Source organism: Artemia sp. Qi Xiang Cuo, chromosome 6 (assembly GCF_049724085.1).
Source record: "Artemia sp. Qi Xiang Cuo chromosome 6, ASM4972408v1, whole genome shotgun sequence".
Lineage (NCBI taxonomy): Eukaryota > Metazoa > Arthropoda > Branchiopoda > Anostraca > Artemiidae > Artemia > Artemia sp. Qi Xiang Cuo.
The window spans coordinates 6,398,372-6,423,999 of NC_142799.1; the positions used below are offsets into that span (position 1 = coordinate 6,398,372).

The following is a 25,628-nucleotide window of genomic DNA, read 5'->3' on the forward strand; positions in this document are numbered from 1 at the left end:
TTTTCAAGTGACCAAAAAATTGGAGGGCAACATGGCCCCTTCCCATGCCCTTTTTTCCCGAAGTCACCTAATCCCAATTTTGAGATATTGATTTTGTTCAGCATAGTCGAAAATCTAATAAATATGTCTTTGATAATGACTTAATCCCCCACAGTTCCCGGGGGAAGGGCTGCATGTCATGAACTTCGCCCAATGTTTACATTTAGTATTGGTTATTGGGAAGTATACAGACGTTTTCAGGAGGTATTTTTTCTGGTGGGGGGGGGGTCAGAGGAGGGGGTTACGGGGGAAGATCTTTCCATGGAGGATGTTTCCTTGGGGGCTGGATTTCCCAGCATTATTAAAACACGATCAGAAATTAAATAACAGAACAAGTTTTTTTCAACTGAAAGTAAAGAGCAACATTAAAACTTAAAATGAACAGGAATTATTACGTATATGAGGGAGTTCGCCCCCTAGTCAATACCTTGCAATTTATGCTAAAGTTTTTTTATTACTTTCAAAAGAGCTATCTATTCTAATTAACTGGTCTTTGTGATTCGAACAAAATTCGAACTTTATCGTAAAGAGCGAAGTATTGACTAGGGGGCAAACTCCCTAATATACGTAATAAAAACATACGACTATAGAAGTTCGTTACGTTATTTAATTAGTAAGTTACGTCAGAATTAAATTTCGAGAAAGCCATTTAGCCAAAAAAAGTAAAATTAAAATGCAAATTTCGTTTTAACTTTTCATGTACGGTGAGCCAAAATCAAGCTGCATTAATTCAAAAACGTTCAGAAATCAAATAAAAAAAATAAGTTTTTTTTAACTGAAAGTAAGGAGCGACATTACAACTTAAAACGAACAGAAATTATTCCGTATACTAAAGGGGCTGTCCCCTCCTCAGCGCCTAGCTCTTTACGCTAAAGTTTGACTCTGTAACACAACTTTATTTTTTAAAACAATAAAAAACTATAGAGTAAAGAGTGAGGCGTTGGGGATGGGACAACCCCTTTCATATACGGAATAATTTCTGTTCGTTTTAAGTGATGAAACTCACTCCATCAGATTCAGCGTATCAGAGAACCCTACTATAGAAGTTTCAAGCTCCTATAAAAAAAAATGTGGAATTTTGTATTTTTTGCCAGAAGAAAGATCATGGATGCGTGTTTTTGTTTTTCATTGGGGTGATCGTATCGACCCAGTGGTCCTAGAATATCACGGGAGGTCTCATTTGAACGGAAATTAAAGGTTCTGGTGCCTTTTTTAAGTGACCAAAAAATGGAGGGCAACTAGGCCCCGTCCCATGCTCATTTTTTCCCCATAGTAACACGATCTGAATTTTTAGATAGCCATTTTGTTGAGAATGGTTAAAAAATACAGTAACTATGTCTTTGAGGATGACTTCATCCCCACAGTCCCCAGCGGAAGGTCTGCAATGCCCAATGTTTACATATACGAGTAGTTTAGGTTATTGGGAAGCATACAGATGTTTTCAGGGGTTTTTTCCGGTAGTTGGGGGGGGGGGGTCGGGTGTTGCGTGGGAGGATCTTTTCATGGAGAAAGTTTTCCTGGGGGAAGAGATATTACTATAAAGGGGGCGCCGGATTTCCTTCGTTTTAATTTCTCTTCGTTTTAAGTTTTAATGTTGCTTCTTACTTTAAGTTAAAAAAACTTTTTTTTTTTTTTATTTAATATCTGATCGATTTTAAAAAACGCCAGGATATCTGGCTCCACTCTCACGAAAAAATCCCCCTCTCCACAGAAATATCCTCTGGAAAATTAAATCTTAGTGAAAATTTACCCCGGGCAATTACCCTTAACAGCTCCACACGTATAATTGAATCGGTAAAGAGAAAGAAAGACATATAAAGAAATTTCATATAGGAATTCTGATAAATTCCCCCAGTGTAAAATTTCCCCTGAAAAGTTCACCCCCTGGAAACTTCCCTCGCCATGGAAAATCCTCCCTGATAAAAACCTCTCAGTAGAAAATTCATCTTCCCATCCCCACCCTATATATACATGAATGCGTCCCAATGACAAGTACTGTGTCGAAGCAATGGACAAATTTTATAATTTAAAGACACCTTCCCGTGGGCTGTGGGGGGTCATGTTATCTCCAAAGGCATGGTTATTCGGCCTTTCAACTATGTTGAACAATATAGCTATCTAAAAATTTTGATCGAATGATTTTGCAAAAAAACAGTGGGGTGGGAGGGGGCCTAATTGCCCTCCAATTTTTTCGGTCACTTAAAAGGGCGCTAGAACTTTTTATTTCCATTAGAATGAGCCAAGGCCATATCCGGGGGGGGGGGGGTACCCGGTTTGACCCCCCCCCCCCCCGAAATTTTTGACCGAGTCGAAAATTAGTAAAACCTAGGTAAAAATCAGTAAAATTAGTCGAAAACTGAGTCAAAAATTAGTAAACCCCCCACCCCCCACCCCGAAAAAAAATCCTGGATCCGCCCTTGGAATTAGCCCTCTCCCGACGTTATAGACCCACTGTCTTGATACGATACCCATGGGGAAAACAAATAAACACGCATATGTGATCTTTCTTCTGGCAAAATTTACAAAGTTCCACATTTTTACAAATAGGAGCTTGAACCTTTACAACAGAGTTCTTTGACACGCTGAATCTGATAGTGTGATTTTCATTAAAATTCTATTACTTCTAAGGGTCTTTCTCCCTTTTTTGAAAATTAGACAAATTATCTCTGTCTCGTAGCTTTTGATGGGTAGGACTAAACTTAATGAAACTTACATATTTAGAATCAACACAATAAGCCAAATCTGTTGATATATCTATTGATATCAAGATTTCATTTTTTAGAGTTTCGGTTACTATTGAGCCGGGTCGCTCCTTACTTACAGTTCGTTACCACGAACTGTTTGATGAGTTATAAATACAACGTTGGGAAAAGGCGTCACATACTACCTTATGAACTATTGCAGCCGAAGAATCAATAGGTTTTCTTATTATACTACTTAGTATCTGTAGTCACTCAGACATAGTTCGTTATAGAAATCATACCTTGGAGACCTAACTTCGGCTGAACAGTTCAGTGGAGCTCTTACCCAAACCTGTCTATTTCGAAATTCACCTGCCGAATGATTTATCTCTCTCAACACTGTGGCAATCAAGATTTGTACTACATGTCAAGAAAAATAGATAAAAATGATAGGATATGAGATAGGAGAAAAAAGCTATACAAGTGCCAGCCGATTTTCAAGTGTCTTCAGGAGGAGTGGGTAAATGGCACCCAAAAAAAAGGTTGATCATGACAATCAGACTAAAGGCGTTTTCATTCACTCTTCTAACCTTTATGGAGCGTTTTATCATTTCCTCTATGGAACTAGACATTTTTTATTTGATAGATTTCTTATTTTGTTTACAGCTCCTGGTGATTTGTGAGCCACGAGTGGGGTAAAGCTACACCCTTATATAAATAGATTAGACGTAAAACCAACGACAAAAAATGGTATTTTTATAATGTATCACAATAGGTATCTAAAAAAAAATAGAAACTAAAGTTATCTCTCTAATTCTTTGATGAGTATGCTATACTGTAAATTAAATTCGAATTGGATACGAGTTCAAATTTGCTTTGGCAGCCAAGTTTCGCCTGATGACATAAAGTTTTTAGTATGGGCATATATTTCGTGAGCATTCTGTACCAGATCAAAGTTGAAAATTTGTTTCTCTAGCCAGTAGCCATGGTTAGGCCTATTGTGTTTAAAGTGAATCCTGAATTTTATTGCGAGTAATGTTTGTAAGAGATATGAATCCCGATGACGCCACTGCTTGGAAACTCGCAGCGAGGTGACTTTTTGAGTCACTTTTAAAAGATTTTTTTTCAACTTTCAATCCGATGGCGTTGGAGCAACGAGTCTTACATTAATAGTTATAAATTATAGAAGCCACACTGCCCCTAGAACGCAGGTCCCTACAACAAATTTGACGATTTGCAAAAAAATTTTGGAGATTGAAGATGATTGAAAAACGGAAAGTTCCAACAAAAGGGAAAACGTAAGAACTCGTTAAAAAAACAGAAGTTCCAAAACCCACGTCTTCTACCAAAATGCTGCTCGGACCGACAAAAAAAAACCCTGCTTTCATCACTCATCTGGCACGTATGAAGCAATATTTTCTGGAGAGTCCAAATAAAAAAAAAAAAAACTAATGGGGGTCAATGATAAATACTTTCTTTATTTGAAGATTTGAGAAAGAAATGCTCATCAACTTAAAAATATTTAGGGTTTCGGGGTGGAGGATCACCCCGAGGCCCCGCCCGCCTGTGCACTTCCCTGTCACCCAGGTATTGTGCTTATAATCACCAAATAAATTTATATGTAAGATTGAAGAAAAATGGATAAATACACGATTAATTTATATAGATGACCAATGTTCACTCTCTCGTTAGCTCACCAAAGGAGTTTGTTTCATTTTTTGTTTATACCAGAGGATAACTAATGAATATTAATTGCCAGATTTTTTTAGCTTCAGTAAAGGTTAATTCGAATCCCAACAATTTTCGCCTGATCTACCTGATCTATATAATGCCTGATTTACATAAATTTATAGGAGTTACCGATCAATAGCAAAAAACGTAAACTTATTGACCATTAGACACTAAAATTATTTTTAATAGAGACTAGTACGTATGTCCATATTATAAGTCTATGCCTAACTAAGTCCATGCTAATATGTACTCAGACACATTATTCACAGCAAAGAACAAAAACCCTAGATATTGACCCACCCCAAAGTATTTAATACAGCCAAATCCAAATTAGTAACATATATTGTCTCTGAATTTTATGTGTTCATTGTTTTCTTGACTTAGGCACATATAAGAAATTTAGCTATGGAGCGGACTTTTTTTTGGGGGGGAGAGGAGGGGATGACTTCGGAGAAATTACAAAATACTGGCGAAATATATGGAATTATAGCAAACGTATAAAACTTTTCCAGAGAAATTTCGTACGGATTGTTTTATGTACCCAAATGACAGACCGTTTCTGGAATAGTAAGCTGCGCGAAAAATGTGGTCCAATCTCTCTTTCTAGGGCTATAATGAGAGAACGGATGAGATGGTTAAGACACGTTTCGTGGATGAACGATGACAGATTACCAAAGATTTTCCTTCTCGGCCCACCGTCTAGGGCCAAACGAAATGCAGGTCACCCCCAACTGGGGTGGGAGGATGTCGTAAGAAAAGGTTTAAGGAAAATGGAAATTTCTTAGGAAGGTGTAAAGAGGGAGGCTTTGAATAGATTGGGATGGAAGAGGAGCGTGCGTAGCCATGTTGGTCTCAGGCTCCTTGGTGCTACGGTGAGTTGTTAGCAGTAGTAGTAGTAGTAGTACAGTAGATAATACGACAAACTGAAAAAATCCAATATCTTGGGGGGGGGAAGCTAAGGGTCCCAGCCAAAACTGCGTAAATCCAATCAAACTGCCATATCAGTTCAATCAAAGGAAACTCGGAAGACAGTTTGTGCTCCATTTCATGAAGAGGAAATTCTCTTCCTGTGTCACTATTTTATCACTACAAATAACTCAAAGATTTTAACACTTGAGCAGCACAACAAAGTTATGTGCAATTCTGTTTATTTTTATTTCAACAAGACTGAGTATCTTCATAGCATCGCCTGCGAGTCCAGGGGACTTGTCTGTCATATGTCAATTCTAAAACACAGTAGTCCGCCTGAGACTCTAAGCGGGCAAGACTATTAGGCTTAGGTTATTTTTTCGCCTGTGAGCCCTCCCCCCCCCTTTTGTATACAAGTCCGGTCAACATTGTCCGTCATCCAAAAATCTTGATCATCCATTTCTATGTTGAAAATCTTGATCATCCATTTCTTGTAGATAGCCAGTTTTATGGCTATCTACCAGTTCTGCCCTATAGGATGGATGGATGGATGGATGGATGATAGACAAAATCTAACAACAAGTGAAAATGACATAATTTTTATACAATCCTGAAAAAGGTTTATTCCAGCTTTGCCTCTCACTCAGACAACCCGTCATGGCTTTGTCTCCAATAGGCCAATGGCTTGATGGCAACTTGATATTCATTCAAATAATAGTAATAATTCCAACTTTATTCTTCTTTTTTGTTTTGATCACTCAAGATTTCATCAGGAATTCCAAATAAAATTTTAAGTATCAAATAAAATTTTATTTTATAACTACCCCACCCCAAAAAAAATCCTGGCTACGTACCTGATCCTGTCAATTTTAAATTCTAATTTTTTCTAAATAAATTTTAATCAAATAATGAAAAACAGAAAATTCTTTTTTCTATCACAAAAGTTGACAAACCCGCTTATCACTGTGTATTTTAAAATGAGTTTCTTGAAGATAATTACTCGCAAGCCTGAACTAAATATACCAATTTACAATGGATTACATATGAACTGAGCATATGTTCTGGGTGGTCTTTTATTATAGTTCTAAACTGGCCAGAGGGGCAAATGCTCTGAACACAAGGATTATTTCTTCATTACTGATGTACCAAAGGAGCTGATAACCCCTGGTGCATAAAACCTGTTCACCATCAGTTTCTTTATGTATATGATTTTTTTTTATGAGTTTTTCGTTTCCACAAAACCATCAAGCACTTTGGGATAACAGAATCACTTCTGTTATCCCAAACTTTTTGGGTTTTTTTCCTAATTTTCGAAAGAGAAAATTTTTCCTAAAACCATAATGAATAATAAAGTTAAAAAAGTTACCCTTTTTGTATTTCGTGACGTTCATGTTCTTACAAAGGTTAATTTTCGGGGTGACTTCAAAGACCCTATTCTTTCTTGGATAATTTCAAAGACCCCAAAAAATTCAGGGGCAGTGTATAGGCACTGTTTGATGCAATCTTATACAGGATTGTGGGGAAGATGAGCTAAGTGCCCTGCCCTCCTGAAATCCTAAATATTCCCAAATTTTTGGGTACATATTATTCAAGTTATAATTTTTTAACCATTCAACCCCGACCCCACCCAACCGAAAAAATTCCTACGCGCGTGCTCGTTCTTATATTCCAATACTATGACGCTATTATTTCCACAGTATATTTTATAAGTGAGAATATGAAAACTCTAGAAAATCCTAAAAGCTGTCTAAAAAAACAACATTTATATAATCTTGAACGGTCTCAAAAAGAGGGTAAGTGAGCCAGATCTTGCGGTTTCACCTATGGTATTTGTGGTTTTTTAGCAGTATCTAAATTTGGGCAACTTTCTTGCAAATAACTGGTTTAAAATAGCTCAAAAATTTTCTTAGACTAAAAATTAAGAGGAGGCATTGCAGCTCATCAGCGAAAAACTACCTAGTGGGTACTTAGCCCTTTTGTGATAAGTGGGTGAACCCTGTTGATCTGACAGGTCTGTTGAACTGACTGGCATAGGTGGTCAGAATATAAAAATGTGGTAAGACTGCCACAAACAAAAAAGAGTAAAATGTAAAAATAAAAACTTCTTAAAATGACTATCTCCAGATATGTTAAAAAGTGAAAAAGATGTTTGCTAACAATAAATATTGAAATTTTATAAGGCTAAAAATGAAGGCGTTGGACAGTTATGTGATACTTTACAGCTAATCAAAGAAAAATTCCTTTGTCCTGACCGCCAGAAGCATACACTTTTAGTCTTCAAAAGTTCAATTTTGATGGTTAGCTAGTTTTTTTTTTACATTTTAGTATGTTTGGAGATAAGGGCGTTTTTTAAAATGCATATAGTGCTATTTAATGTCTGCATTTAACCTAACATTAAAAATAAATAGCAAAAGACATCTAAAGCAACATTTATCCTGCTTGGTAAGAGTTTTTTTTTTCTGGCGTTGATATGAAATGAAATGGGTTTATCTGATCATTATCTTACTCACACCAAGGAAATTCAGATATCCCCCCATTTTTATGACAATAGGATGTTAATTTAGTGCAACACAAACCTTGATATCCCCTTGAATATTGTGGTATCCGACAACAGATAATTATTTAGCAAGGTGGCAACTAACGTGTCAAGGCGTGAAGATTGACGGTTTCATACCCGAACGGAACACCATGATCTACCCTTATTGTTATAATAGAGTTATTGTGGTGCGGCATTTTTCAGGCTATTTGCCATGTGACAGGCGGATATACCTCAATCTTTGAAATTATACCTTTTTTTAGTCACTTCCTTGATAGCTTAATTTAGTCTTAATTGTTAGCCAAAGCGAATTGTAGCCGGTGCTCGTAGCGCTTCCTATTTGGAAAGTTTAGCTACAAGAAGAAAATCAAAAAATACACTGCTATTTCTAAATATTTCGAAGTGTATTGGAGTCACAGGGAAAAATTGCACGGATTATTATCTTTTCTCCTTTTTCCACTTGTATGAATAAAGAAAACTTTTGATCATTCTTGGGCCTTCCTAATCATTTCAGTATTTGAAGAGGGGACTGGTAAGCCTCCTAAATTATATTGCATAAAAATACGTTTTTTTAAAATATGCAAACTTGCATATAAAAAAATAAAAATACCAAAAAAGACATTTTAGTGAAAATGTCACCGAAAAGGGTTATTTTCAAAATCCAAGGGAAAAAACATCTAGGACAGGCGCATGCCTCCTGCCCCCTTCTCATTGGAACTCTGAGATTTTTCAGTTACTCTGGAAAACTATAATTTCTCCTTAAAAGCTACCTTTTTAATTGGCGTGTGTCCAAAGCTTTAATTTTAACAGATTTCAACATTTTAATTGTTCATATTTTATTGGGATCATTGGTACCACAGGCTCTTTCATATGCACCAATAATTTTAATTGGATAAATCTGTCCCTTTTCGGAAGCATATATATCCTATCTACATTACTAGAATTTTTAGTGTACTTGAAATCAACGTCCCTTCTCCCTTTACATAGGCTTGCATTTTTATATTATTTTTATAAAATATTGCTTTCCTGATACCTTCAAAGTGGACAAGCTGATATTCTTCACCCTACAGCAATCTCCTATCTCAGGAAGTCCAAAATTTAAGAAAAGTGCCGACTTTAAAAATATTCGGAGAACATATGATGCTTGTCATTAATTTAAAACCCCTGAACCCTTTGCTGGGGCGGACACATAATTAATGTATGAGGGCACCAATAAAATTTGATTAATCGATTAGTATTTTTACCCCTCTGCCCCTGCGGTTAGTGCAACATTTGACCTTCTGGGGGACAGGGCACGTGCCTCTAAAACTACCCTTGTTATAGTAGCATTTTTGTGTTCCGTTGGAAACTTTCTGTGAGGGCTCATGTCATATTATCAAAAGAATATGTATCATATAGCTTTATTTTTATTATATGTTACAGAAGGAGTTCCACATTTGATAAACACCAAAATTCTTCTTGCAACCACCAAGCTTCCTAGATAAATACTGTAAGAGCCCTTTCCCCTAAACAGATTATCCGGGATTATAATTATACCCTTAATTGACAACCTACACCAACATAACGATCGTAATTTATGAGTCTTAAAAGTACTAAAATAATTTAAAATCACTGTAATCTCAATGATTTTTGCTTTTCAAATATGATCAGCTTATGAATTTTTCTGACTCGCTTATGCAGCCAAATTAAAGCTATTTCTTTCTTTTTGGCCTAACTGTGACTGATAGGGCTCTAAAGAAAAGTTCAGTCAAGTATTTCCAGAAATTCTCCAAATAGGGGTACTCAAGAATACTCGACAAAATTGATGTAATGCACTTCAATCTTTTTTTAGTTTCTTATTCACTGGGATCTCAAAAGTTTTCGTCGACTCCAAAGTATATAGAAGTGAATCCTGGAAGTGAAGCCATTTTAGAGTGTAAAGTATTGAATAAAGGTGGAGCATGTATTTGGCAAAAAGATCGAAAGGTAAAGGGCCTGAATTTTTTAAAAAACTTTAATTTTATTATATCTCAAATTCAGTGTATATACTGCTCAATGGCTATTTCTATTATGATTGTGAAAATAGCCATTTCTCATCTATTTATTGTCTTGTTGCTCGTTATTTCTTATTCCAAGTTTTTTTTTTCATATACCTTAGACCATACAAACAAACTCTAGTATTAAAACATCCGTTTTACCTATTCACAGCTCCTAGAAAATCAAACCAGAGACCAAGGGACGGTGATAAGAAAGTAAAGTTTTATTGTTTAACGCAGAGAATTTGATTTATTAGATATTGATTTATTTATTTACTATTATTTAATAGTGGAAATTAAAACTACTAGCAGTGTCTACAGTGTAGCATAACTCAGCAGAATTCAAACAAGTTTAGATGAACTTAATTTCATTTGATATTTACGAATTTTAGCTTATTTGAAAACATGAAATTTCTTCATATTAGGCTGATTCATTTTTTTATTTTTTTGCAATTCTTTTTCGTGGGTTGTAAGATATATGTTGTATAGTTGATATATGTATATATATATATATATATATATATATATATATATATATATATATATGTATATATATATATGTTATATTTGTCTATAATAGTTATATATGATATATATTATATGTCTATAATAGGTGGGGAAAAGTTAGTGTGTACAATATATGCCAGTTTTATGTGCACGCACTTACCCATTGAAAAAATAATGCTTAACCTTTGGCACAGTGAAAGTAAAAATGAAAAATAAAGATTAAAAATAAATATAACCAATGCCATTATCTCAGTTTTCGGAATTACTTTATGAATTTGCTTGATATCACAAGATGATGTCGGTTATTTTCTTTCTTTCATTTAAGAGGGTAACTTCTGTTTTCTCTCTTGCCAGTTTGCTTTCCTATCTGGACGAGTTTACAATTCATTTAGTTATTTCTTCCACCTAAGAAAGTAAGCTGGTGACAGAATCTACTTTGACCAACTTAAGTTGAAGTTTTACAATTTTAGTTGGATGTATAAGGGTGTTGTTACTGATTTTAAGAAGGAACAATATTAAGTAGGAATTCTTAGTTAATTTAAAGTTGGAATTTAGAAAGGGTACCTGCTTACCAGTTACAAGTGACGTTGAGGAAATACTCTAAAAATTTACCGAAGCATAGATACGAAGTAATACAACGTTCTTAATACAAACTTATACATAAGTCATCAGTACTTTAGAACACAAGTATGTGGTTCCAAGGTGTTTTTCTTTTGCAAAGTAAAGACTGAAGTTAAGAAAGCTTCGTAATTTCTTTATGGCCAGGAGAGCAGCTGGCAGCTGGCAGTAGCACTACATCCAATGGAGGAGTGACAAGGAACTTCTTTTTTTACGGCTCATGGATGCGTTCGTAAATCATCGTTGTCACGATTAAGGTTCAGATTTTCACACTCCTAAGATAATTGCTAAGAGGTGGATCAAAGGGTGGGTCAATTTAATTGTATGCTCAGTCAAACTTTAATCCTCTTGATATACATTGTCATGCTGACCCACCCTTTGAGAATAGCTTGGAAAATAGTTTTTGCCAATTGTCTCTGAAGTTTATAAATGTTAGATATCAATGTTATGCGCTCCAGGGACCTAAGTTGGCGAAAAGAACTACCCTATTTTATGTATTCAATGTTTTCAATATACTAGAATTTTCTAAATTTCCCAAAAATAAAATTTATTCTTATTAATCTACCCGAAAAGTATCATCTGTAAATACAAATTGTTAATTTTTCGGGGAGATTTCAGAAAATACAATTTATAAAACCTACCAAAATTTATAATATAGGAATATATCCTATATATATATATATATATATATATATATATATATATATATATATATATATATATATATATATATATATATATATATATATATATATATATATATATATATATATATATATATATATATATATATATATATATATATATATATATATATATATATATATATATATATATATATATATATATATATATATATATACATAAAGTAATACGCGATTAAAAAGTATAATATATATATAAAGTAATACGTGATTAAAAATGTAGAAACATAGGAAACTAAAGTACAAGAAATATAGAATATATACGAAATTTAAATATTGGAATACTGAATTTCGAATAGCTCAATATTTTTCCTGGGAAATCTGGAGAATCCCCGAATTTCCCAGGGACAGTGGAAGCACTCGATTATATTTGTTTCTATGATGCATTTATGTGGATTACAGTTTTCACGTCCCCTATTTTCATCAATCAAAAGGCTCTTAGCTTCAAAAATATCTAGTTTACTCTCACTTGAGCCAGATCCAAAAACAAACGAATTTCGAATCTTTATTGACAAGTCCTAGAAATGTTAGCAGTTATAATTGACTCTTCCCCCATTTTACTAATTATGGAAACCGTTGATCTACTAAAATGCACATAATTTATCTTAAGATACCATACTCGTCTTAATCTTTTTTCTCAGTTGAATTTGAGCTTATATGGAAGCACAGGCTAAAACTAAAAAAAAATTAGTTTCTCTGTTCTTTCAATTTTGTGCTTAAACCTATTAGAATTTAATATTCTAGAATTTATATGATAAGTAACCATTTTAGCTCGGATTGGATTTTTCCCTGGTACATTTTCCAATACCTTCTACCCCCAAAGGACAACTAAGTCTCTAGGGTCCCTTTCCTATTTCTCTTGAAATATGATTTCTAAAGTACTTTGCATTTTGATGGCAATATCGAACCTTTTTGAGATTCGAATATAATTTTTTGTCTAGACTCACCTCCAGTTATCTTTGGTTTGTGAGATATATTTAAAATTTGAGGTTTTCTTCAAGTTTTATTCCAATTATGGGTGTAGATGGGAAGGGAATTTTTGGGACAATTTAGATGAAAATATATTTATTGTGAAAATGCTAAGTTAATGCTAAGCTAAGCTAAGCTATGGTACCTCCTTTTTGGGAAACTATCCATGATAACAATTGGAATTTTTCAATGGAAAATCAGACAAGATAAATTGGCGGAGGAGATCTACCATCCAATTTTGGAATTTCGCATTTTAATCGCTTTTCATATTTTTTTTTCTTGGAGAGCAATGAGTCTTGTAGGAGAAATCTACCCCCTCCTCTCCTCTGCTTTTCTAGGTATACTTATTACTCTATTCTCCGTTAAACAATTAGATCTACACCTTTGGTTTAAAAAATACTGCTTTCACTGCCAAGCAAATAGTGTCACACTGAATCAGGGTGGAAAACAAAATATATGTTTGGGGGTATCAGCGAAACTTTGGCTCCCCAAAATAATTCAATATTTTCATTAGCTTCATTATTGTTATTGCTGTTTTTGGTTATTCATCATTTGCTTACATCTTTTTAGCCTATCGGGATATATCCAGGAAAGTATGAATGGGTTACGGACAACGAAGGGGGCGATTGCAGCCTCAAAATACTAAACGCTCGACTTGATCTGGATGATGGCTCTTGGGAATGCCAGGTCACAGCTTCTAAATTTGATGCATTGGATATGTTGAGCTCAGATCCAGCCCAATTCACTGTCAGAGGTAAGCCCTTCTTTTTATTATTGTTGTTTACCTGATCCTGAACTAAGTGTTTTTAAGAGAGGGACCAAACAAGTTAACATTTATGTTAAAGAAGCTTTGTGTTAGGTTGCATCAAGTACTGAAATGCTGATGAGCGACAAGGTATTTATTGGTGGAATATTCAACTATATTAGGTAAGTAGACAACATTATCGAAGTAACATAATAGTTATAAAATAGGTGGTTAGACAGGCCACTTATGAATAAAATATTGCATGGTGACCAAATGGTCTGCGTTGCGCACTGACCCTCGTCGAACATTTATACTTCTTTAACATTTATGTTAAAGAAGCTTTGTGTTAGGTTGCATCAAGTACTGAAATGCTGATGAGCGACAAGGTATTTATTGGTGGAATATTCAACTATATTAGGTAAGTAGACAACATTATCGAAGTAACATAATAGTTATAAAATAGGTGGTTAGACAGGCCACTTATGAATAAAATATTGCATGGTGACCAAATGGTCTGCGTTGCGCACTGACCCTCGTCGAACCACTGACCCTCGCATCACCACTGCGTCACCACTGACCCTCGTCGAACCAAATAGCCAGCGAAACAAGGACTCGAACCACTGTAAGAGCCACTTATGAAACAAATTAAAACAATAATCATGGATGTTGCTGTTCAGGTTTTGGTTAGGGAATATTTACACTTAACCGTTGAGATCCTCATGTACAGATTCTTGATATTAGAATTTTCATCTTCTTTCTCACAATTCTTTGGCTTTATTCCGATTTAATTGAGTTAACTAAATCAACACCACCTAGATTCTCACAGTTCTCTGTGTGAGTGACTCCTCGCACTAGTTGATGAAAGTAATAAGCCGATCGTTGCATTTTTGGTAACATTTATTTCAGCCTGCCCATAACGACTAGGTTATTAGTGTGTTATATATTTTTTCTTTTTACTGTTTATTTATTTTTGTAGTTTGTTTGATTTTTTTTTTGTTTCATCCTTGTGTATACTTAATGGTCTTATGATCGAGTTAAAAAATTGAATCGACTTGAGTTACAAACTTTGTGTTTCATAGTAACAGTACTTGATAATTTAGCAGTAAATTTGATCAAATCCCTAACAAAAAAGATGACACATCACAGCTAACTGCACAGAAAAGCGATTTTCCATGCAGAAAAGATTGAGGGCTCAAAACTTAAGGGTTTTGACCACAGTTATTCCATTGAAATAGTGACTTCATTTCGGACCGCCGTCAATTTCTAAAACTTCTAACGTTTTTTTTTTAATTTCTCAAAATGGTCTTAAAATATAGCTATATAACAGTCAACATTTCTTACTTATCTTTACATAAAAAAATTCTCATTACACGGCTTTTTAAAAAAGTATTCTTAAATTCGTTCACTATTTATTAGGTTTCAAAAACCCCTGCAATCATGATAACTGTTGTGTCTTACGTCTTAACAATTCTTATAATATAGTTTATTAAGTTGTTGAAAGTTTCATTTTCAACAAGCATTATTTATAAATGTAAATCAACATCTTAGTCGTCAGGCATACATTTATAGTAGTGCTTGTACATTGAAAGCATTCATCATGTTGCGCTTTCATAGTGAATTTACTTGATAATTTAGCATCAAATATATCAACACCTTGACAAAAAATGATACACAACATAAATCATATTGCTTATTTAAATGACAGGTACTGGATTGTAATTCTCATTCTCTTCTTTTTTTTGTTTATTGCGGAAACCACAAACAAGATTACGGCTTTTTGGACTTTAACGATCTTTTTGTGTGTCCTCAGCATGTTTTATGATTTCGTATCACTCCTAAGTAGAAAGTTTTCTAGATTTTATTACATTTACTCGGAAAATCAGTGACATTTGCATTATAGAGACATTTATTCTGTGTTCTACGCTGCAGAGAAATGATCCAAAAGAAACAGTATTTCTGTCTTTTTAAGTTTTTCTTTGCAAAACTTTGAGTAGATGTTGATGATATTAGATTGTGCATCTTCTCTTGTCTGGTTTTACATCTCAGAGGAGTCGGTAACAGGGAAAAGTATATTTGTCTCTTCAAGTGTTTCCCTTATCAAATTCCCGTAAGCGATGATGATGATGGTGGACTGTCCATTCTCTCTTGTTTATTTTTGCGGTTCATAAGAATAGCCAAAAAGAAAAAGTATCTGTGTCTCTTTCAGCTTTTCTTGTGATATTCTGAATAGATGATGATGGTTGATTTTGCATTCCTGTCTGGTCTGGTTTCACATATCATAGGAACCGTCAAACAGAATTTTTGTGTGTGTTGGAGCTCATCCTTGTTAAACGCTGAATAGATCTAATGCTGATCGGGGTTGGACCGGCATCATATGATCAGAAAAATCTATGAAAAATGAGTTGGTTCAAATCAACAGTAGCTAAATTCCAATATTAGTAAAATTGGCTTTTCCTTGTGAAGCGGTGAGTAGATGCTGATGGTGATGTCTGATTATGCATCTTCTCTTTTCTGGTTTTGCATTCTATAAAAAGGATCAAAAAGAAAAATTGATTTGTCTTAATTAGTCTTTTCTTGTGAAACTCCAAGTAGATGATGATGATGAAAGTTGCCTGTGCATCTCTTGTCTGATGCACATCTCTTGTGCATCATATAGTGCATATAGATGCACATGCACGTCTTCGCATCTCTTGTCTGGTTTGGCTTTGACATAAATCGTCCAAAACCTTGTTTTTTCTCTCTTTATGCTTCTCATTTCAAAAATCCTAGTACAAAATGATATTTCGTCTGGTTCTGCACCCCCATTGTCTGGTGTAAAGTATTTGGAACATAAATTCGAGAAGGCTTTTTCTGGTGTCTCGTTTCTTAGAGATTTGGCCGTGTATATGTCAACGAGAACAGTCCAGGGGGGGGGACTAAGGCTAGTCGTGGGAAAGGGTCCGTTCCCAGGCATTGTTGAACAACCAATAGCTGGAACTTCCGTTCCAGGAAAGTTACATTCTTGGCTCATTTCTAAAGGCAGTCCATCTTTCGCCTTCGTCGTAGCTAGTTGTTCTTGTGCTACCTTATTTTCACTATGTGAATTCTCACGTTATTCAATAAAGACCATGTACCAACGTTTATCGTCTATCTTTGGAATTTACGTAAACCATTACATCTGCCAATTATAAAAAGACACAAGTAAAGAACTAAATAGAGGTTTACAGAGTAGTGGCAAGCGGTTAAAACTAGTGGAGCATAAATCACTAGGGGAAAACCTCCAAGTGACATTTGAGTGACCGTTATAAGTACTTACGACATCTTACGCTAAATACTGGCAACATATTGAAGAGTTATTTCGCCAGCTACCAAAATTGCTGTGATATTGAGCTGCAAAAACTGCAAAAGACTGATTAATAAGATATCGAAACGTTACGAGCTATTGAACTTCTTCTATTCGAAGCGCCTTCTTGAAAAACACTTTCTTTTAAATGAACATTTTGAAATAGGCTGTTACACAATGCCTAATATGGATTTCCTCGCGATAGCGTCTACCTACTAATTCAAATTTCTACAACTGAGAGTCTCAGGTTGATTGCTACCTTCACTTAGCCATTCTACGTTTGGTGGTTTTTTTTACCTGATTTTATACAGTCGAAATGTGATCTACATTTGACAGTTTCCAACCAATTTTTAACATTTTTGAATTCAATAATCGAAAATTAATTCTCAAGTGTGACTCCATTTGATGCTAGTGTTTTATTTGAGACCAACTGCAATTGAATTTGAGACATATTATCTTTCGTAAGTGATTTAGCACGACTAAACAACCCAGTAAATTTTATTAGACCCTTGTTGTTAAAGGTGAAGTTTATTGCCCAAAATCTGGCGTCCGTAATTATAGAGCTGTGTTTAAAACAAATATTTAAATTTTTAGAATAATCGCTTTTTCAAATTTTGATCTCAATATGTCAGTTATTATTCCTATATTTGACCCGGCGAAAACTGGATATAACAAAAAGGTTGCTTTTGATTTTGTAAAACAGTGGAGGATAAATGACATATTTCCATTTCTTTTATTTGACTCCCCTCGATTATAAATTTGTCAAGTTTAAAACGTGGATTACTTGTAGCATATTCCCCAGGCAAAATAGTAGGCAAAATCGTTGCAGAGTTTGTAGGCGTGGCTCAAATTTAAGGATGAAAGGGTATATCTATTCTATAGAAGGATGCAAAAATTAGGAAGGTCATGTAGGGTGTCCTTAGAAGCCAGGGATGATGGTGTAGTCCTTGGAAGATTTGCTCTTAATGTATTCAAGGAGGGGATCAGACCGTCCTACAAACGGTATTTGTTAGAGAATAGTGCAGAATTTTTTTTTTTGTTTAGGTTATGTGTACAAGGTTGCAAAGCAATATTAACAGATAGAACAGATAGTGGGGAAAGGAGACACGTCTTCTTTTTCCGATGAATTTTTTTCTGCGCTGACGAGGGTGAGGTTTGGACTCAATGATAATAAGAAGGCACTGCGAGATGGTACTGATTCCTCGCAGGGTGGTTTGGCTACCCAGGAAAAGGGAGCTGGTTTTGAGGTCCCGTGGGATGATTCTAGTGCCTCACGGGATGTTTTTTTTTGTTGCACTGCGAGATGGTACTGATTCCTCGCAGGGTGGTTTGGCTACCCAGGAAAAGGGTGCTGGTTTTGAGGTCCCGTGGGATGATACTAGTGCCTCTCGGGATGTTTTTTTTAGTTAGCACTGCTAGATGGTACTGATTCCTCGCAGGGCGGTTTGTATACCCAGGAAAAGGGTGCTGGGTTTGAGGTCCCGTGGGATGTTACTGAGGATTCACGGAATGATTTTTTTGTTGAACTGCGAGATGGTACTGATGCCTCGCAGAGCGGTTTGGCTACCCATGGAAAGGGAGCTGGTTTTGAGGTCCAGTGGGGTGAGGTTGATGCCTCACGGGATGGTTTTAATGCGTAGCGCTAATAGTTATGTAGAGATATCAACAGTAGTACTGCCATTTGTCGAACCACAAGTTAGTAGAGCAAAACCAAATAGGTCAAAACCGAGGCGTTCCATAGCAGTATAACCCCGAGGCTTTTATTGGTAATAATACCTTGACGACATTGCTGCAGGGTATGCCAATCGACCTGCAAAGTTTGACATATCTATTCGATTATTTATAAGTTTATACAATTTCAATTATTTGTTCCTGGTATTTTCAGGATTAATTAGCCTTTCTCGGTCATTCCTTTTGCCCTAATTCAAACTTTATACATAATCCCAACTTTCTTTGTCCTCATCAAAATTCCGGGGTATGGGGAACAAGTCTATTTTAAAGTATAGAGAGAAAAATGAAGTGTTAAAATATCCAGTTTCCGACTACTGTTATTAGTGTGGTTCGTTTATACTATGTAAGTTTTTACTTATGCAAGTATTGTGTAGTGTTTATATTATGTAATTATTTACTAGTTTATGCTGAAAAATGTTAGTAGGTGAGAAGTGAATAATTTGGGAAGGGTATTGAATGTTTTGAATTCAATTAAAGTTTGAGGGTTTAATGAGAAAGGAATAAGCCAAATTTGGGAAATTTAACTTAAAACAGGGGGGAGAATCTGTAAAGTATTTGGAACATAAATTCGAGAAGGCTTTTTCTGGTGTCTCGTTTCTTAGAGATTTGGCCATGTATATGTCAACGAGAACAGTCCATGGGGGGTTTTGGGACTAAGGCTAGTCGTGGGAAAGGGTCCGTTCCCAGGCGTGGTTGAACAACCAATAGCTGGAACTTCCGTTCAAGGAAAGTTACATTCTTGGCTCATTTCTAAAGGCAGTTCATCTTTCGCCTTCGTCGTAGCTAGTTGTTCTTGTGCTACCTTATTTTCTCTGTGTATTCTCACGTTATTTAATAAAGACCATGTACCAACGTTTATCGTCTATCTTTGGAATTTACGTAAACCATTAGATCTGCCAATTATAAAAAGACACAAGTAAAGAACTAAATAGAGGTTTACACTGGTCAAAGAAAAATGGCCAGAAGAAAGTGTACCTTTGTCTCTTTAAGCTTTTTTTTGTGAAACTCTGGCTGATGGTGCCGTTGACGGTTGACAATGTATTCTCTCTTATCTGGCTTCAAATTTTACATGAATCGTCAAAATGGGCTTTTCTTTTAGCTTTTCCTTGCGAGATTTTGAGTGGGTGATGATAATGTTGTTTGACGGTGCATCTTCTCTTGTCTATTCTGCATTTCGGAAGAATGGTCAAAAAGAAAAAGCAATCTGTTCTTCAAGCTTTTCCTTATGAAGCTCTAAGTAAATGTCAATGATGGTGATTGAAAATACATTCTCTCTGGTTTGAACCTACAATCAAAGGATACCTTGAAAATAACTTTTTTTTTTTTTTTTTTTTGTCTGTTTAAGCTTTTACTACCGAAACTCTGAGAAGATGGAAATGATGATAGTTGTTCAAAGGTCGTATTCCGTCCAAGTTTTTTAATAGCTCAAGATTATTAACCTTGAGTTATTCGGCCACGTATGGCACCCTTCCTCTTCGCCATACCTTTTCACGAAACATTTCAATCAGTCTTGTTGTGTGCTATCCTGAGTACATAATTTTGAAAATGAACGACCCCTCGAAAGCTGCTGCTTTTTAAACTGAAAAGGTTTAACTGAGGACTGAGCCTAGCAATTCAAGTCATATATGCAGAGAGATAAACACTTCAGTTAAAGCTATGTTACCTCTGATCTAAGTCTTAGTATATCATCTCAGGGTCACCAATTAGGCCGGTGAGGGAATGGGGGGGAATCAGTGCCATAGATTCTTAAAGCATACATTTGGAAAGTTATTGTATTGAAGAAATCGAAAAAAATAAATCCCCCCCTTTTAAATCTAGAAATATACTAGTTTTTATTTTCACTAAAATGAAAAAAATCCTTACCTCCATCCCTATTTTTTTTTTTTGAATTTGTGCTCCTTCCTCAGCTTGTTGGATTTCTTTTGGGTTTCGCTTGTTTCTGTGAAGAATAGCTCTAACCAGGAACCTAGCCATGCGGGAAAAGATTTGATTAACTGAATAATAACCTTTTTGAGAATTAATTCTTCTGACATTTTATCAAATCCCTCTCAAACAGAGCCATGGTTAGGCTACCGGGCTCCACCTACACTGCTGTGCTTCCCATAAAAAATGTATGTCGACTTATTGTTTTCGCTTTTTTTTAACTGTAAACACGAAGGACTTGTCCTGGAGTGGAAAACTTCATCCCTCATTTAAAAAGAATCTAATAAGACATACAAGAAATGGGGGAGTCGATGGATTCAGCAAAGAAAATGGTAGATAACTATCCTTAAATGCCCATTTCCAAAAGGTATTGACTTGCTAAAAGCTTTAAGATTTTTAGTCAATTGATGGAACCAGGATATAAGGAGTCAATTAACCTTGTTCCTTGTAGCCTTGTAACCTTGTAACCTTGTTCCTTGACAAAACCCTTAACGTCACTTAAAACATGAATCAAAATTGCCAGCAAAACAAAATTCGTACGGCAACTTTTTTACCACAAGCTGAAATTGCTGAAATTGTGTCTTTTGTCAGAAAGCTGAATTTCAGAAAGCTGAAATTGTGTCAGGTGTAAAAAAAATTAAAACTTCCACAACTCAAATCGGAAACTCAGAGGGTCAATCAGTTCAAAACGAATACAAACGAAAACTAATAAAATATATTAAATATCGACCTTTTGTCTTGATTATCTAAAAAATACTCGTAAAACACAAGATCGGCTAATTAAAATCAGAACCTTTTTTTAAAGTATTAGATTTTTAGCTCTTTTGGTCCTTAATTTTAGAATAGTGGGTTATCTGTTAATTTTTTATTCTTCTTATGCAATTTACATTTAAGGTCTCACTTTTTACTATCTTGAAGAATACGATACATCTTGAACTTTTTCTGTGTTTTGCTGGTTTTAACGATTCCATTAATTGTTCTGTTTCTTAGGTCACGTTCGCATAAGAATCAAGTCACAGTATTTCTTAGGTCCTAATTAATTCAAAATTTTGATTTGTCCAAACTAATTTACGCTGCTACATCTTGATTTTTTTTACTAAGTTGTGCCGGTTTTAAAGACTCAATCAATTTATCTGTTTTACGGTTAAATTTATCAACATTTATTAAAGTTCTTATTCGTCCTAACTAGGCTATATTTATAGAAGAAACTTTGATTCCTTAAAGTTGTAATTTTCAGTTTCATGAACTTGGGTAAGGAAAATGAAAACAAAATTGAATTGGTTAAGTCAAAACTTAAACAGCCTTATATATTTAAAAAAAATTAGGAAAAATCGGGAATTCTATTTTTAAGTAAAAAGACATCAATTTGCAGCTAAGCAATTTTTTGTAACATCGTGCAATAAATTAAAAAAGAAGTTTGGATGAATAAATCAAGCCAAAAATATTGCACAGAACAGCTTAAGAAGGCGAAGCTTTTCTTTGAAGGTCGTTGAGAATCAACATAGGCCTATTGTTTATATTTGAATCCCTAGAGACAAAATGGACGTTCAAATTTAGCTCATTGGTTATGCGTATTTATTTTCACGATTGAACGTGGCAAAACTATAATGTAGTACTGTCCAAAAAACATTATTATTCTAAAAGAACAAAAAAACACCCCTAAAAAATCACAGTTTTCAATTATGAATAGACTAAGATGGTTCGAGGGTACAAAAACTTTTTATTTTAATGTCCTCGGTAGACTACTTCGTGTGCAAGTTAAAGAAAAAAGACCGCGATCTATTGAACGTTAATGAATTTTAATTTATTAGGGATCATTTTCAAAGCCTTATTTCTCAAGAAATAATTACCCTGATGTTCATCTTTTCCCCCAAATAGAGTACCTCGTACCTTTGAGACAAGTCAGCTTCGATCTGTCAAATGTGTCATCTATGCAATTATTTGATATCTTGGATAGTGTCTCCAAAGGCCCTTGAGGGATAAAACAAGAGAGGATAGAAATTAGGACCCTGTAAGGTCTTTGAAGTAATAAGGTCAGGATGTGTCTTCCAGCTTCCTGCCTCAGGTAATGGGAACGAAATGAAAAAGTAGATTCGGAGGCTTATCTCTGGAATATTAAGTCATCCGATGGATCGTTTCTGTGTACAACGCCTAGGTTGTCTTTTAATTTTGTGGAATTGATTTTTGAAAGCTAAGGAAGATTGGGTGTGACTCAACTATTATTCCAGAAAAGTGTTGAGTACTAAAAATAAAATTATCTACTTTTTTGCAAAATATATAAAGAGGAAAGATGTGTTTCATAGTCTAGTAAGGAAAAAAATTTAATTTCATGTTAAGTGGTCCAATCCCCCTACTTTTGTCCCCTCCGACATAAGAAAATAAAAAATTTCCTCCTCCCCCGGTTTCAAAAAACACAAATTTCCCTCTTCCCTTTCCACTGAATTTTCATGAATTTGTGCCACTTGGTAAAAATAGATCTGATTAGAACCAAAGTAAATGCTGATCTGATTCATTGGGAGCAAAGTATAATCACCTACGGAACAAGTACTGACAAAACCTATCCTCTCCACACACAAAAGTGACCCTTTGTATGCTTATGCGAACCTGGCAACTAAAAACCGTAGTTACACAATTCATCCCGGTCACTCGTCGCCTGAATCACGCTCTAGCATAATTATTGGCCGGAGCAAAGTACTTTGGCTCGGAGCGATTAAGTAGTACAACATTTTGCGTCTAGAGGCGCTGAGGTACGCGGAGTCACTTTTGGAGAGTGTTGTCAGTACTTGTTCCATAGGTGATTATACTTTGATTGGGAGGGAGGTGTGTGGTATCAGAGGATTTGTTTACGGGTAAAGGGTCAAAACTACGAAACACTATATTATGTACGTTATCAGAGCACATCTTTTTAATTTTTACCTGAAGTGGTCAAGCCTACTGAAGGCAATGTTCTTTCAGGCCTAAAATATAAACCAATAATCATAATTTCCCTTAATCAGGTTTGTTAAGGGACAGCGGTTAGACTTGCTTAGTATAAATTTGTTAATGACAAGTCTTAGGTTACAATTTTGTTTAAGCTTCCAAGTTTTTTGTTTGTTTTTTCTTACGGCCGTATCCATCATCGAAAAAAGGGTCTCGCACCACACACCCCAAATTGGGTGGCCCTACAAGTCAATTTTTATCAAAGATTTGTCTACGTCAATGGTTGACATAATTATCATATGCAAATTGTCATATACAGAAATGTCATAAACACTTTTTTAACGCTACGCATTTGAGCTCGTATTTATTGTTCAACTAACTAATGACCATAGATTCGAAAGGTCAAAAGACCGTTTAAACTTCAGGTTAACAAAAGTTTTTTTTCTTTTTCGTCCTTCAGGTATTCTGACAATATACAGAACAAAGCTTGTATAGAATGAAATGGTAGATCAGAATCGAAATTCTAAGATATTTTTGTCAGGGTTGATGTCTTATTAAGTGATTAATTTAACTTTTATTCGAAGACTCAGCCTGTTTATTTACAACTTATTGTTTTAATATAATAACTCCCACGCCTGGTCACAAAAATGTAATGAACTATAGGCATGGAATACACTTTTCGTTGCATTTGACTTTTGCTTCACTTTTTGTGTTTAAACCCATGAGTTAGTTTTTCCTCTTCTGTTGTTCTCAAAACATACCGAACAAAGAATTAATGTAATAATATGGTAAATCGAGGTCAAATTAAAAAAAATGTGTCGTTCGGGGACGTTCTGGGGCACTAATTTGGTTTGTTAGTAAACAAGACATAATAGTGGAAAAAACTGAAATAAGCCAAGAAAAAATACCGGTAAATAACCGTATTTTTACTTAATAGTATTGATTATTTAATTTAAAATTTTCTTTTTAGCTTTAATTAAATTTGAATCATCTGTTTGATATGACTTACGCCATTAACCGGCTCCTCAAAGTGGGCATCTAGTTCAATCAAGTTTAAACCTATATTTGTGCGTTGTGCATAACAAAGTTGTTTCAATTAGCGAAGCCATATTTTTTATTGATAACCTTGCCAAAATAGTTTTAAATCTAAAATGGATCAAATGGTTTTGAAAATAAAATCAGTAGTGCTTTCTTTGTTCTTTTTTTTTACACTGAGATAGCATAGATATAGAGCCAAAATTCATTGTGATACCAAAACCCAAAAGCCTCTCTGATTATTTCTGATTATCTAAGTATTTTCATGCTTTTTTTTTTTGTTATATGCTATTATATGTATATTTCTTCTTTTGCTATTTTTTATTTTTGATGTTTGAAATTGGATGTTCTATCTCTTGTTTTTTTTTCTTGGATTAATTTAATCTTATTCATGATATTGAATCTTTGTGGCACTCGTGTTAATCAGATAAAATATTTTTTGCATGAAACATTTTTGTTGCTAATATTTGCGCTTATATTACGTGATCCAGATTTTCTTTGGATATAATGTTGGTTTTTGTTTATTTTAATCATAGGCAGCGCAATAGCGCTGCCTAAGTAAAGAGCGACGTGGGCACAATGTAGTATTTTTTGTTATTTTTTTTTGTGGGGGGGGGACTAGACCAGGGAACTTTGTATAGAAGGAATTGTCGTAGAAACTTCAAAAAGGACTCATTCAATTGGAAATTGAAAGCGCTAGTACACTTTTTAATAGTCGAAAGGGATTGGAGGGCAACTAACCCCCTCCCACGCCCACAATTTCCCCAAACCCATCCAATTAAAATTTTGAGATAGCCATTTTGTTTGTTCAACGTAGTTGAAAGGTCCGGAAATTATGTATTTGAGAATGACATCCCCCTCTACAGTCCTCAAGACAAGGGTTGTAAGTTATACCCTGGGGTATTATTAGGCTTATATAGAAAGTGTGTTCGTATAAACTTCGTAGGGGGCTTATGGGATTGCTAATCAGAAGTTTTAGTGCCCTTTTTGAGATTCGGAATGATGGAAGGGTGGATGCCCCACCCCCTCCCCCACAACTCGTATTTCCCCGAAATGCCTCCGATAAAAATTTTGAAATGACCGTTTGTTGTCGTAGAAACTTCGAAAAAGGCTCTTTTGATTGAAAATTAAAAGGGCTTGTGCCCTTTTTAATAGTTGAAAGTGATTGGAGGGCAACTAACCCCCCTCCCACGCCCACTATTTCCCCAAACACATCCAGCAAATTTCACCTCAATGCTTTAAAT

The 25,628-nt window shown here is 35.0% G+C and overlaps 1 protein-coding gene across 1 annotated transcript in view; it reads left to right on the plus strand.

The window, feature by feature from the left end:
- The window catches only part of LOC148950816 (kin of IRRE-like protein 3), a 156,331-nt gene that overhangs the window by 16,114 nt on the left and 114,589 nt on the right, over window positions 1–25,628 (plus strand). Inside the window, exons 2-3 of the mRNA XM_089090466.1 lie at window positions 9,728–9,861; window positions 13,280–13,463. Coding sequence (XP_088946592.1) covers window positions 9,728–9,861; window positions 13,280–13,463 — 318 coding nt within the window. The remainder of the gene's footprint in view (window positions 1–9,727; window positions 9,862–13,279; window positions 13,464–25,628) is intronic.